The following is a 15,050-nucleotide window of genomic DNA, read 5'->3' on the forward strand; positions in this document are numbered from 1 at the left end:
AGGTCTGTTCCTTGTCCTTCCAAGACTTTAAATAATGACCCCCTTTCTCAGCTGCTCATATGTCCAACACATTAATCTTCCATACAGGCATCATCTCAGGCTTTAGCGTGAATTTTGAAGCCACTTTTAATCACATTTCAAGGGCCCATCCGTTTTTCTGAAACTGAACAGTTCTCTTATATACACAATATACACATTCGTCTTGTGTTGTTACAGCTTTCTTAAGTAACTTTCAGCTTTCTTAAGTAACTTTCAATAGCAAATTCTCCTCTTGTTGCATAACTCTTTCTTAAAGTTGACATTGTATCAGAAACAGATGCACATCCAAGATATTTCCTTTTATGTCAGGCCCACTTCAAAGAAACGTTACTGTTTCCCAGCATCTCATGCATAAATGCAGGAATATTTGTACTGAAATAGAGGGCCCAAATTTCCAAACCAGTTAGGCTGCGCCCCCCAGTGATGATTCACACAAATAATGTGAAAAAACGGGCTGGGCTTGGGTATGTGGGCTGCTGACAGGGCTTATTTGACCAATAGGCAGTGATATCGTTTCTTATTGGTTAAATTTTAGCTGTCAATCAAACCCCCTCCACACTTTTTCCTGTGATCTCCTCAGTAGCCCTCAGGAGCCTGAGGAAAGCAGAGCTCCTCAGAGACAGCCATATTAATTTGTAGACATCCTACAACATAAAAACAACCACTGGCGCATACAGAAATCGCAAAAAAAACCACATGTTTCAGGAGGGTAAAATTATATTGATTAAAAAAAAACTGTCAGTAATTTATTTACAAAATAATTTTAGGTGAAGAAATATGCAACATTATTCAGATGTTGATGGAAAGGTATTTTAATTGAAATAAAACCAACATTTTCAAACCACTTAAACCAGTCTGTAACAACATCATTATTTTTTACTTTTATATCAATTTAAAATTCATATATTTAAAATTAGAAATTAGAATAAAAAACTTAATATAAATTTGTGCATTATATAATGTAATTATATAACATCATATAATATAATACTATGATTAATTTACTATATTTATTTATTTACTTTAGTTAAATAAATAAATATTGTTATTATAAATATTATTATTTTTACTTTATTTTACCCCCTTATTATTAGACGTATGTAGATATTTTGCTCATTAAACACTTTTTAAAATCACCTGCGAAAATCGCCTCCCCCAAAAAAAGTATATATATATATATATATATATATATATATAAATATATATATATATATATATAATTACTAGTACATTTACTTGTATATTTACTTGTAGAACTGCTCCCTGCTGTACCCAGCCGACACCCCTGGGTGGCAGGGCAGTTCCGGACCGCTGGACGGGAACAGACGAACAAAGCGGAGCGGACTGCCCTCTGATTGGTCGGCGGCGTGCGCGTCCCCGTGGTCTCCTCCCGGTTTTCCTGGCATGACCTTTTCCCTTGGCAACCACTTCCTCTGAGCATCAACGGCCATCTTTAATTGTAACTCATTCATGAAAAAGTTGTTTTCGATCACATAAAAACGCGCAAACCGACTCGTTTGCGCACGAAGCGGCGTCGACGGCGCTGTGTGCGTGCAGTTCGCAGCCTCTCGCACAAAGCCGAAGCAGAGCAGAAGCAGAAGCACGGCAGCGCCGCGGAAGACTGTCCGCAGAGAATAAGTAAACACCAAGAGCGTACGTTCATGTTCATTGTGTCATGTGGTCCATCACGCTGGGTCTGCTGCATTCCTGTGGTCGGGCTGCTGTCTGAGAATCAGGCTCATGTATGAAGTGTGGGAGTGAACATATGTGGATACTGACATGTTTGTGTCGAAGTGAAGTAAGAGGACTGAAACAGCAGGTGGAGCGGCGGCGCGCTATAATAATCATTATCTGAAGGACACAGCATAATGATCACTGCCATGTTTTTATGCAAATATCAAATAGTCGATAGAAACGAATACTTTCACATATTTATTACATATATATTTAAATTGTGCAGGATGAGAAAGAAGCAGACAGCCAAACAGAGGAAGACTGAGGAGACTACAGAAGTCCAAGAGTTTGTGGTGGACAAAATAATTCGCCGGAGAATCTTTAATGGCCGAGTGGAGTACTTCCTGAAGTGGAAAGGCTTCACCGAGTGAGTGAGACGCTGCAGAGCCTGTCAGTGACTTTTGTGTTTGTGCCCATGATTGTGAAACGAACTCCCTCTTCCTCCTCCTCCTCCTTCTCCTGCGTGTAACCCACAGTGCAGAAAACACGTGGGAGCCTGAGGACAACCTGGACTGTCCTGGGCTTATTGACGAGTTTCTGAGAGACGCACATCTATCCAGCGAGGCTGAAGAGGAGCAAAGCGAGCAGCAGTTCATTCCCAAAGAAGAAATGGCAGAGCAGGAGACGGAAATTGTGAGTTTGAGTGAAAACGTGGTGGAAACAGCTATCCTTGTTCTTGTTTCCGTGTTAACATCCTTAATGTAAGGAAAAACGGCACAGATTCAGTGTTTAATATTTTGAGCATTGCTTAAATTTGAAGAAAATTGAGGAAGAAGAATCATATCAGCTGACCAGTCCTGCAGATATTGTTTCTGCTACAGCGTGAAACTAGATAGCAAAGGTGGTTTAGCAATAAAACAGAAAGTGAAAGCAGTTTAAACTTTTTGTATTGGCTTGTGTGTTTAAAAAAAAAAAAAAAATATATATATATATATATATATATGTATGTATGTATGTATGTGTATAATTCTGCTACACTTAAATTAAGTGTGTATTCTTGAAGGTAAGAGTGTGTCAGGAAAGTTAATCTATCCATTGAAAAGATTGGAAACTGAATCTGGAAAAGTGTGGAATTCTGATCATAGAGATTTATGGGAATCCTGTTAAGACCACATCCTCGCAGGTTCTTTACTCCATGGTTTCTTCTAACTGCTGTTCGATGTTTATCTTTGTTATTCCCACTGTAGTCCTGTGTGCGGTCCCAGCAGCAGAGCAACGACAGCGTCCTAAAGCCAGATGATGTGGAATCAGACGCCCCCACTGACCTCAGCAATTACCTCGAGCCCGAATGCATCATCGGCTCCACGGACAGAAAGGGAGAGCTCATGTTCTTAGTCAAATGGTAACTTCTTAGCTTCCTCTTTACACTGTTCCAGCATGAATTGCCAGCGTTGGGCCACAATGTATATATGGTGTCAGAAGTATACATATTTTTTACATTTAGAAGTGCAGGGCAGACTTTGAGGCTTGTGCAAAGTTAACTCGGCATCTTGTGTCAGAATGATGAAGGTATTATTTATGCTGCAGTAAAACTCTAAATATGAAGTTTACTATTGAAGTGATAATGTTAAACTCCCCTTTAATGCATCACGATATTAACAGTAAGCCAGAGCGTGGATGGTCTCTACAGGATCTAGAAGACGTCTTCTGGGGTGCATCAACTATGTATGTCCCTCCCCATAATGCATGATGGAGCACGAGAGATCCTTGATTGATTCGAGCATGCACAAAAGCTCCATTCTCATATCATGGTGGTACATTATTGCGGGGGCTGCATTCAGGAGCCTTGTAGAAGCAGTCTACGTACGTTCATCTACATGGATCGCTGTTCACAGACGGGTCAGACTGGCCTTACGCCAACCCTACCACACCCACTCTGGGAGCGCACTAAGTACTTTACTGCAATGCATTTGGCATCATCTCCGCTATGTGCAAAGCAGCACAGTTCTGACCACAGGAAAAAGGATCTCACCAAAACACTGTTGGAGACGATCTATTCTCCCCACCGCAGAAAAAAGTACAATATCCAGAATCCTTGCCAGTAGAGATTGGTATGTGTTGCGATCTTTATGTTCTAGGCCTTCCAGGAGAAACACACACAGTTCTACAGGGCACATAAACACAGCATGCTGGGAGAATGAAGGTTTTTCAGGTTGTAGTTGAGATGCTTGATGTAATTGTCAGGCTGTCAGAGAATACCTGGCATTGTATTTAGAGATGTGGGGGCAGGAGAAGGTGCAAGCAGTTGCTCATATGATTTATAACAGGGCTCTTAAACTGGTAGCTGGTGTCCTGCAACATTTAGATGTGTATCTGTACACACAAAATCAAAAACCTCGTACTGCAGATGTGATACCTGTGGTAGTAGCATTGTGGTACGATGGTCAGGAAAGCAAGGGAACGGGTGCTTAGAACTAAAATCCCAGTGGACTCGCGCTTCCCTTTGCTCTCATGTTAGGATTTTTCAAATTTGCTTTTATTACCTAACATGTTGCTGGAATCCCCTCTATATTTTCCACAGTGACAGACTTTTTAAAGCACACCTGACCACAGCAGATGAGCTTTTGTGTTTTTATTTTTACTTAACTGTGTTCCAGAAAATGAACTTCCTGCTATGTGTGACTGTACAGTTAGTTGCACTTTATCATAACTTCCTCATGTTCATTCCCCATTTTGAGGCCGGTAATGTTCAGTCTTTGATGAAATGGTGCCGAATTTAAGAAAAAAACAAATACGACCAACAAGTAAAACTTAGAAAAACACTGCCTGTATAGCCTAAGAGTGGAAACATCACAAAATATCTTGTTTATTTCTACTTAACATTCAGGGAAAGTCTATATTTGTAAAACTTTTGGTTCTTTTGGACACGTTTGACTCACTGGCAGACAGAAGCTGTTTAAACCCAAGAGACGTGAGGCTTTCAGGGATTGTTTTCCATGCCTGGCCATGTGTACCAGGAAGCTAAACCTAAACCAGTCAAAACAAGTTAAAAAGAATTGTGCAAGATTAGGTTGAGTTTTCCAACACTCAACATCCGGATGGGAATTGTTTGCATATTGATAAGAAGATTGTTTTAAACCGCTGTGAGATTGCTGCATCAGAAATGATGATTATTCATTCCCGCTTGACATTACAGGACAGCTTCTGGGTTTAAGGGCCAACTATAGTTTGGAATTGAAATTTTAGATTAAACTATCTTTTTGCTGATCACATTTATTTTAGGTGTGTTTGCACATATGCAAAACATCTGAATTTAGCCCACAAGAACTCGATTGGTTCAACTTGATTCCTCTCCAGTGAACTAAATACTGACAGATGTCCAAACATCCCGAGATGTGTGCCAAAGTTTTTCCACTTCGTAGTGTAGAATTATTTGAATTCACGTCGTTATAGCACCTTTAGCAGTGATGACACTTTCTTTAGATGTTCATCACTTCGTTCCAGTACAGTCGGACAGGGCGAGTTTGTACAGAACTGTTTACCAGACATCTTGTAAAAAGTATGTTTGAGTGGGTTTAAGATGTAACCAGAACCCAACTGGTTAAACAAAGGGCTTAATAATAAAGTTAACAAATAATACAAAGAGTATTTCTCAAACCCATTCTGTCTTTCTGATGGTATTTGTGCTTTGATAGTTGTCTCCAGTAAATATTGGCCAGAATGACATTCTCATTGTATTGTAACTCTGAATAAAATGTCAGTTTTTGGATCACTGTATTTTTACAAAAATTTAAAATTAAATGTTTAACTTGATTTTAAGCAGAGAAGTAGCAAATATTGCTGACATAATAAAACCTAATAATTATTTCAGTTATATTATCTATAACTTGCAGTAATATTTGGATTTTAATGCATAATCTAAGCAAAATTACAGAATCAACAGCTACTAAATTTAGCAATGAAAGTGTTTATTTAGCAGAATGAACCTTGTAGCCATTTTGTTCCTTATAGAGACACTGGACACTGGAGGTATAACAAACTAATATTAGCTAGTTAATTTACCGGACTAGCTGCTCTGGTAGCTAACCTGCAGTCATGGCTCTGAACAGTAGTCCCAAAACGTCATTAAGAGTGATCAGTGGCACTCCTTTAGTTTGCACAACACCCCACTCTGTGTTGTTTCAGGACTGGAAATATTTTCAGATTTTTCTGTCTTGTAAGCGAGGTAAAAGTGTAGTTGCACTCTTTCAGCCAGCTGATCAGAAGTGTGCAACAACATGTGGGAGAAGGACAGCGCTGTGTTACTTTATGCTGCATACAGGCAAAAAAAAAAGTTACTCTGACACTTTTCTACGGCAATTCGTAAAAAAAAAAAAAGTAAGGATAAAAATGGTTTGACAGAAGATGTTAGCAGTTTTAAAACTTTAAGGCTAAATGGCCAACATGTAGTCTCTAGTTAATAGTTCATAGCTGCATTTCACCTGGAGGAACAGCTTCTCGTTCCAAAGGTCATCCATAAATATAACACTGAAGAATCTGTGTGTAGAACCCTGGTTTGATCATTTGGATTCACTAAAATGTGTCCCTGTTTGTCTCTGACACAAACCAAACTAGTTTGAAGTTTGGTAGAACAAACTGTCACTAGTTTCTTTGCAGATGTATTAAGCTAGATAGTTCAAGCCATTTTTGTTATTTTTGGAGTTACCCAACAAGCCAGAGCTCACTATTAATAATGAGGGTCCAAAGTTCCTTACTGATTACGAAGTTATTTTTAGAAGTCAAGTGAATGTGTGGACTTTAAAAGATTAAATCATTCACTTTTTCTGGTTCAGAAATCCAGTTGTGCCGCATGAAAATGCAACGCTGCTCCTTTCTCAGCAGAGATCAAACATGTTGGAAAAGTCTAAATAGTCACCTGACTTCAATCCAGTGGACCTCTGTCGGACCCCCGAAACCTTTTAGTCTTTTTATAGTAATTTTATAGATACAGGATTGTTGCTTTACAAAATCTCATCAAAGTATTCAAATATGCAAATGAAGAGATCTAAATGACAGGTTTGTGAGGTCGTTTGAGCCATAGAAAAGGATTACAACATTGATTTTATTTTTTTATTTGTTAGGTAATTTTTCAGAAGTCCCTTTTAATGTTTTTTTTTTGTTTGTTTTTGGAAAGGGTAATCTGACCTTTCATTATTGTTTTTAAAAAGACCAATATATAAAATATGTATGTAAATGATTTCAGTAATTATTTGAAAATGGTGAATGGATTGAAGCATTTTCTATTCATTCGGACCCCTCAGGGTGGATTTACACTGGAGCCACCTTCCCCCACTCACACTTACCAGCATGCAGATTGGTAGGCAGCTTGGGGTTCAGTGCCTTGCCCGATCTCACATCGTGTGGAAGGGAGGGAAGCTGGACCCAAACTCACAACTCTGAGATTGCAAGACGACTAGTCTTCCTATTGAAATTTGTTAAAATGTCCCCCAGGCTCATCAACTAACTCTAACATCTACAAATCTGGACAGGAAGTCCACTTCAGACCTGTCATCATGTCTATATCACTGCCAACTTGATGGGTGACAGATTTAAAGACAAATATTTAAAACAGTAAATAAAAAATAAATTAAAAAAGTGCTACAACATGTAGAAGTGAACTACTGGTTTAAGTAGAAGGCTGGATCAGCATTTTCTCTCCTGCCTTTCCCCCCACAGGAAGAACTCTGATGATGTTGCCCTGCTGTCGGCCCGCGAAGCGAGCGCCAGATGTCCCCAGGTGGTCATTGATTTCTACGAGCAGAAGCTGACCTGGCACAGCGGGGACGAGGAGCAGTAAATAATAAAAAATTTAAAAAATGGGTGTTTTGTGTGCTGAGGACTGTTGATAGACAGCTGCTCTTCCATCTAAAGCTTAGTTTCTCCTCCATCAAGTGTCCTCCATCAGCTGACATTAAAGGCACATGGCGTGAAATCACGTTCTGCTTCAGGTGGAGTTTCAGACTCTGGCAGCTGCAGGATCCTCAGCTGGGGATAGGGGTTTAAATCGCTCCCAGCTCTGTGGTGCTCGGTGAAGTCACTTTCCCTTTGAGAACACAGAAATGAAGACTAAAACTAACTTTAGTTCAGAACAGCGGATTTTTATTTTATATTTGACTAACCTGTTGCTGCGTTCCTGTTGTGTGATTATGTAGCAGACTTGGTCACTGTGGACGTATTTTGGTTTCAAGATATTGTTAGGATGTTTTGCTTTTTTAAACCTGTTTAGCAAGACGGACCTTTAAGTTTATGCTGTGTTTATCGTTAGCAGAGTGAGCTAACTGCAAGTCCGTGCTAAACTAAAATTAACCCTGTTTTTGACCATTTCTTTTAAATATATATGGTGTAAATTAAAAACCCTATGTGTGACCTTTGAGGTTGATTTTTAAAATGTAAAAACTAAAAGTCCCATATTTTCTGATTCACCAATCTGCAGCCTGGGTTACAGGCAGTACGTTTTGGATTTGGTTTGAATTTTACAAACATACTTATTTCTAAGCGAGATAAAGGTGTAGTAGCTTTGTTTCAGCCAGCTGATCATAAGTGTGCAGAAACAAGTGGCAGAGGGGCAGCGCTGTGTTACTCTTTGCTGCATACAGCCAAAAAAAATAACTCAAGTCACTCCGGCACTTTCTCTGGCGCTAGAAGTTTTACAGACCAACTTGATCTTTTCATCTAAATTGAAGTCGTGGTAGAATCATTCAGACTAAACCGAGTTTGATTCCTTTAAATATTTTACCTTTGAGCACCTGTAAAGGATTTACTAAATGTAGCACTTTAGGTAAGAGACTGTAAATTTAAACAGAGCTGAGTCACTGCTGTAATGACTCAGCTGTTTGTAGTAGATAACTGTGTTCTGATGGCACTGATGTGACTTTACATATCTCCCATGACTGTTATGGGACACCCAGTTGAACCTTAAACCTCCTTAAACTCACCTGCTGATCTTCTGTTACTGTTGACCTGAATCTGTGAAGTCTGCAAATAAAAAATTTCTTACTTATTTGTCCCGTCTTGAGTCACCTCAATCGCACCATTAGCTCTACATGTTTGGGTTAATTTCCTTCTGAAAAAAAGTTGGGGCCTGTATTCATCCACCTTGAACTTTTTCATATTGCAACCTCAAACATTCAGCTTTATTTGATTTATTTGATTTTATGTTATACACCAACACAAAATATTTTTTTGCCTTTTTTTACAAATGGAAATGTCAGAAGTGTGGTATGCAGTTCAATTGAGCCCCCTTTACTCTGATACCCCTAAATAAAATCCAATACAACCAATTGGCTTCAGAAGTTAGCTAATTGATAGATTTCTCTGCACAGCATTCTAAGACTTAGTAAGATGGGTCATGGATAAGGTTTGGAGAAGTTTAAAGCAGTGTTGGGGTATAAAATAACATACCAAACTTGCCGCTTAAAAATGACAATCCAGGCAGAATATTAATCTAAGGAGCAGCCAAGAGGCCCATGGTAAAACTGGAGGAGCTGCAGAGATCCACTGATGTGAGATCAATATGGCCTACATGCAAATTGCTACATAGGGAGGACAACTAACACTCATATAACTGAGCCCACCATCCACACAGTGAAACATGGTAGTGGCAGAATCATGCTGTCAGCAGAGCTGGTCAGAATGGAGCAAAACTGAGTCCTGGAGGCATACCTCTTAGAAACTGTAAAAAAGATTTAAGATTGGGGTGGAGGTCCTTAATCCAGCAGGAAGACAACCTTTAAACATACTGCAAGAGGTACAGTTTAATTGTTTAGATCAAAGTATATTTATCTCTTAGAGTGGCCCATTCAAAGCTCCTTTTGCTTTACAATAACGCCCTACTTTGTGTTGGTCTGTCACATAAAATCCTGTCAAAAAAATTGAAATTTGTGGTTACAATGTGACAAAATGTGAACAAAGCAATTGATTACTTTTGCAAATACCCGTAAGGGGCTGTAAATACAGTAGTGTTTTATAGATTTGACTTGACTGTTGTGTCTGTCTTGTGACTGTGTTGGGAAACCTTTGCTCCTAGGCAGTTAAAGTGGAAATAAAAGGCACAAGCACAATGCTGCGCACAGCATTATCAGTCTGGGTTAGGGACTTTCAGGCTTTTCCACATTTTAGATTATGCGAGAAGAAACTGAAAGCACTGAAAATCAGGTAGCTCTTATTCACATTTTGTTTATTTAAAAAAATGAGGAACACACTAAATCCAGACCCCATAAACAGCAGTAAAATAATTTTATGTTGTGTATGAAGCAAGACAGGACAATTGTGGGAATTTCCTCCTGTTGTTTTCTTTCTTTTTGGGGCTTGTCATTGCACTTCCTCTATCTACTCATAAAAACCGTCCTCTTTATTTCACAACACGGTTCATTCATTTCAGTCCGGTGTCTCTCCTGCCTTCTCCATGCAGCAGGTCATCAGTGTCTGGGTGCGAGACCCGCGGATCCAAAAGAATGACTTCTGGCATGCCTACATAGACTATGAGATTTGTTTGCATGTAAGTATGATGGCAGAGAAGATCCTTTCAGTTATTTTAATTGTAATAACTGTGTTACTGGTCTATTTTTAGACCAACAGCGTGTTCTTCACCAAAAAGACCTCGAGAGTGAGGAGAAGGTATAGTGAGTTTGTGTGGCTCAGACAGAAACTGCAGGCAAATTCATTACTAATGTAAGTAAATATGTAATTTGATACGTTTTATGTAGAAAAAGGTTTCAATTTTCATATTAAACTTGATCTGCTAAATACTTCTCATTTGTTTGAATGTTTTGTAGGGTACAGCTACCACAGCTTCCACCCAAAAACCCCTTCTTCAGTCTGAACAATGCTCAGCAGGTTGCAGATCGGATGAAAGGACTCCAGAAGTTTTTGGAAAAGTAAGAACACCCTTACATAGCAGTACATTTATTAGTCTAACACACCACAGCACATGACCAAACTGGTATGCACTAGTTTCCACCAGCTCCAAACCACAGGACTGTTGTTTTCACATCCCCAGGCAGCACGCCTGATCTTCCACATGGAAGATCCTTATTGGTTTATTTCCTCATTTTCTCAGAATCCTCCTGAGCAATCTGGTGCTGTCTGACAGCTGCCTGCATCTTTTCCTTCAGTCCCAGCTGAGCGTTTCCAAAATAGAGGCCTGTGTTGCCGGGAAGACCAGTTTCTCAGTAGCCCAGGCTGTCCACAACAGCACCCTGAGGAGATTTCACTCAGAGGAGGATCTGCAGAGGGACCTCAGTGTGTCCTGTGACTCTGACTCAGATAGGTAATGTAAAACTGTACTTTCCACAGTCTGGTCAGGGAAAAAACTGCTCCTACAACAACCTACAAAGCATTAACAGAAATATAACAGTCACACAACGAATTAAGACACACCTCGTAATTCCACTGTAATAAACTCTGCTGTTTGTTGTGTTCTTGCAGCTCAGAGTGCAGAGAGCCAAGGCCCAAGAATAAAGACATGGTATTAAATAAATCGAAGAGCCAACCACACTTGATCTGAGGGGGATCTGCCAAGAGGAGATCCTTAGTTGCTCGTCTGGTTCTGCATGAGGACTAAAAACTACTGAACAAAAGCTTGAATCTGTTTACTTGATTCATATCTCCCTGGATGTGCAATGACCTAGAAAACGCTATCTGTTACCCTGTCCTGCAAAATGTTTTCACTTTTGAGTGATTTTGTTTTGCCCAAATTGGTAAATCTGTGATTAATTTGATCTTACACTCAATGTATGTGCTGTGTAAATAATGAGTTGCAAACGTTTTCACAGTGTCTCATGTTATAACCTTAGACCTTTGTGTATTTGATTGGGATTTCATGTCATAGAACAACCAAAAGTATCATGTTATTGTAAAATGGAAGAAAAATAGCTGGTTTTCAACATTTAAAGATCTGAAGTGAGTGAAGTCTGTGACTATATTCAGCCCCCTTTACTCTGATACCATTAAATAGGTTCCAAGGCAACTAAATGCTTAAAGCAGGGTTAGCTTATAAAACAATGGCTGAAAAAAACAAAACAAAACCAAAAAACGCACTGCACGTCACAATAAACACACCATCCCCATAATGAAACATGCTGTCGGGTTACTTCTCTTCAGCAGGAACAGGGAAGTTGGTCAGATTTGAATAGGAAGATGAATGGAGCTAAATACAGGGCTATACAGGAACAAAACCTGTTAGATGAAACAAATCTGAGACTGGGGGAGAGGGTCACCTTCCAGCAGGACAATAACCCTAAACATACAGCCAGAGCTACATGGTTTTAGATCAAAGCATGTTCATGTGTTAAATTGGCCCAGTCAAAGTACCAACCTAAATACAGTTGAGAATCTGTTGCAAGACTTCAAAATCAATGTTAACAAAGGCTCTCCATCCAACTTGAATGAGTTTTAGCTACTTTTAGAAGAAAACGGGTAACATTTTCAGTTATTGAATGTGCAAAGTTGATAGAGACATACCCAAAAAAGACCTGCAGCTATGATTGCAGCAAAAGGTTGTTTTATAAAATGTAAGTAAATACATATGCATGCCACACTTTCACATTGGTATTTGTGAAACATTTTTAAGATCATTTTCCTTATACTTCCTAATTATTATGTGAAATGGGAAGCAATTATTCTACTTCTTTGTGTCTATCTGTCACCTAAAATACAACTAAAATACTAAACTTTGTTGTTGAAAGAAAATGTGTAAAAAAGTTCAAGGTGTGTGAATACTTTTGTAAGAGAATTATACCATCCATTTTGTTTTGTGGTAGTGATATCCTGTAAGCTTGGTGGGAAATTTGTAACGATATTGCCCCTGAAGGTGGCAGTGTTGTCACGGTTTGTACATTTATCTTTCTCACAAACATGGTGTATTGTTGCTTCATAAACGGATACTGACAGAAGCGTCACCAATTTTGCTCATTCATACCATGAAAGTGTCCCAATATGTGAACACAACAGTATAATATCTCAGGCAGTGACAACTTGATGCCACTGTACAGGTTCTGAGTGTGGCGAGCTTGTCATCTGGTGGCCACTGCAGTGATTAGCAGTGTGACATGTTTAATAGGGTCTCAGCAGAGCTTCACCACAGCCCCCCTGTCAGGTGTGTGACTGGTAGGAGGTCCTCTGGACTCCCAGTGGACTCACTCCTGTCTGAGAAGGCCACCAGTAAGACAGGAAACATCGCTATCTTCAGAGCAAAATGCCAGCTGTGCTGACAGGCCGCTCCTTTATTCTGTCTCCCTCGCTTTGTGTTCGCTTGAGCCTGTTCCATCTAGCCTTTTCTGTTACCGTGTGTGTGTGTGTGTGTGTGTGTTCCTGTCTTGGCATCACAGTGAGAACCATTTTCCCGATTTCACCATCAAATTGAGGGCCGTTTGTACCAAAGTGAGGACATTTTGCTGGTCCTCACGACCTATTTTGCTAACGGTTAGGTTTAGGACTAAGATGTGAATTGAGTTTAGGTTAAGGTTAGGGTTAGGCATGACCTGGTAATGGTTAGGTTAAGGGTTATTGTCAGGGTTAGGGCATAGAAAGGGTTGAAAATGACTGAAAATCAATGGGAGTCAACACATGGTCCTCACTACATATAGCAAAACAAGTGTGTGTGTGTGTGTGTGTGTGTGTGCAGATCACATAGAAGTTAGCACAGCCATGCTTATGCAGAGGTAATGACCACTAAGTGAAGGCAGGCTGACATTTCTGCACAGCTAATTAGATTAGCTGTTACTCTGTGCAGCAGCTGAGGGGTTCATTATAAATTCAGAACTAACTTGTATTATGAAGAGGTGCAGGTGGCCTGTCTTTTCTGAAGATATCTGGTCATAATGTGCCTTCACATATGCTAATATAGAGCATACATGCATCACATTTGCTTGAATTTTGGAGCAGTATCATTACACAATGTTAAAACATCAGATCTATGCTTGAGTGTGGGCTGCAGACAGCTGTTTTATCTGAATATTCGCAAAGAGGTTAGCGTCTTGCTTTATTTAGCCACAACTATTTCAATGTGTTACTTGTTTCTACAAGTTTAACTTTAAAATTGAAAATTCTATATCAAACCTATAAAATGTATTTTTAGGCTAACAGGAAAACAAAAATAATTATTCAGTGCATTCAAAACACCAAATAAAGAAGTAGACTGTACGTTACTGAAACTAGAAGAACAAATACTAGGTACACAACTTCATCTGGGGTGACCAGACTAAGCACTTCTTCTAACTTCCAAGGTGCTGAGTAGAGAAGAAAAACACAGTTTCATTCTTCAAATTAAGCAAACGTGAAAAAACTGTACGTGTTTTTAATCGAGATGTTGAAATTAGGGAAGCATTTTCCTTGCACATTGCATGTTTTTGGGCTCTAGGAGGAAGTCAGAGTACCTGGGGAGAATACACAAATGCAAGAGGAGACCATACAAACTCCACACTGAAAGGCCCCAGCCAGGTTTTAAATCCTTGCAGTAACATTGCTAACAATTACAGCACCATGTACCCCATTGAGTCCTCCTTCATGTCTCTATATTCTGCTCTACGGACTCGTACTCGTCGTCTTCCGCTTCTCCTAGACTGGGTCGCGGGGGCAGCAGACTCAGCAGAGACACCCAGATGTCCCTCTCCCCAGACACCTCCTCCAGCGGGAGCCCAAAGCGTTCCCAGGCCAGCCAAGAGACATAGTCCCTCCAGCGTGTCCTGGGCCGTCCCCTGGGCCTCCTCCTGGTGGGACGTGCCTGGAACACCTCCCGGGGAAGGCATCCAGGAGGCATCCGGTATTGATGCCTGAGCCACCTCAACTGGCTCCTCTCGATGTGGAGGAGCAGCGACTCTACTCCGAACCCCTCCTGGGTGGCCGAGCTCCTCACCCTATCTCTAAGGGAGTGCCCGGTCACCCTACGGCGGAAGCCCCTGCCGGAGTCCAACATGCACTGGCAACAGGTCCGACTTAGTGCCGGCAATGCGGACCAAACTCCTGCTCCACTCGTACAGGGACCGGATGGCCCCTAATAAAGGGCCCCTAATTCCATACTCCTGGGGCACGCCCCACAGGGCATCAAGAGGGACACAGTCGAATGCTTTCTCCAGGTCCACAAAACACATGTAGACCGGTTGGGCAAACTCCCATGAACCCTCGAGTACCTTGTGGAGGGTATAGAGCTGGTCCAGTGTTCCATGGCTGGGACGAAAACCACACTGCTCCTCCTGAAGCCGAAGTTCGACTATCGGCCGGACTCTCCTCTCCAATACCCTGGCATAGGCCTTACCAGGGAGGCTGAGGAGTGTGATTCCCCTGTAGTTGGAACATACTCT

At 40.5% G+C, this 15,050-nt stretch overlaps 2 protein-coding genes across 4 annotated transcripts; both read left to right on the top strand.

Annotated features, from left to right (window-relative positions):
• The first annotated feature begins 1,478 nt into the window (after positions 1 to 1,478).
• On the top strand, positions 1,479 to 7,562 carry cbx3b (chromobox homolog 3b). Of its 3 annotated transcripts, none has more exons than XM_047361277.1 (5): positions 1,479 to 1,692; positions 2,000 to 2,140; positions 2,250 to 2,406; positions 2,961 to 3,115; positions 7,429 to 7,562. In XM_047361277.1, the coding sequence occupies exons 2-5, from the start codon at positions 2,001 to 2,003 to the stop codon at positions 7,547 to 7,549; spliced, it is 573 nt and encodes a 190-aa protein (XP_047217233.1). In that variant the 5' UTR covers positions 1,479 to 1,692; position 2,000; the 3' UTR covers positions 7,550 to 7,562. The 3 variants fall into 3 exon arrangements, with proteins under 3 accessions (XP_047217233.1, XP_047217234.1, XP_047217235.1); XM_047361278.1 differs by having other exon boundaries at positions 1,479 to 1,677; XM_047361279.1 differs by lacking the exon at positions 1,479 to 1,692 and adding an exon at positions 1,711 to 1,858.
• Positions 7,563 to 8,991: 1,429 nt separating this feature from the next.
• snx10b (sorting nexin 10b) lies at positions 8,992 to 12,650 on the top strand. Its single transcript, XM_047361275.1, is given in 6 exon segments — positions 8,992 to 10,249; positions 10,322 to 10,422; positions 10,527 to 10,628; positions 10,811 to 11,020; positions 11,179 to 11,237; positions 11,240 to 12,650. Coding segments are annotated over 6 exon segments (633 nt in total). The 5' UTR covers positions 8,992 to 10,156; the 3' UTR covers positions 11,308 to 12,650.
• The last annotated feature ends 2,400 nt before the right edge of the window (positions 12,651 to 15,050 follow it).

Source organism: Girardinichthys multiradiatus, chromosome 3 (assembly GCF_021462225.1).
Source record: "Girardinichthys multiradiatus isolate DD_20200921_A chromosome 3, DD_fGirMul_XY1, whole genome shotgun sequence".
Taxonomy (NCBI): domain Eukaryota; kingdom Metazoa; phylum Chordata; class Actinopteri; order Cyprinodontiformes; family Goodeidae; genus Girardinichthys; species Girardinichthys multiradiatus.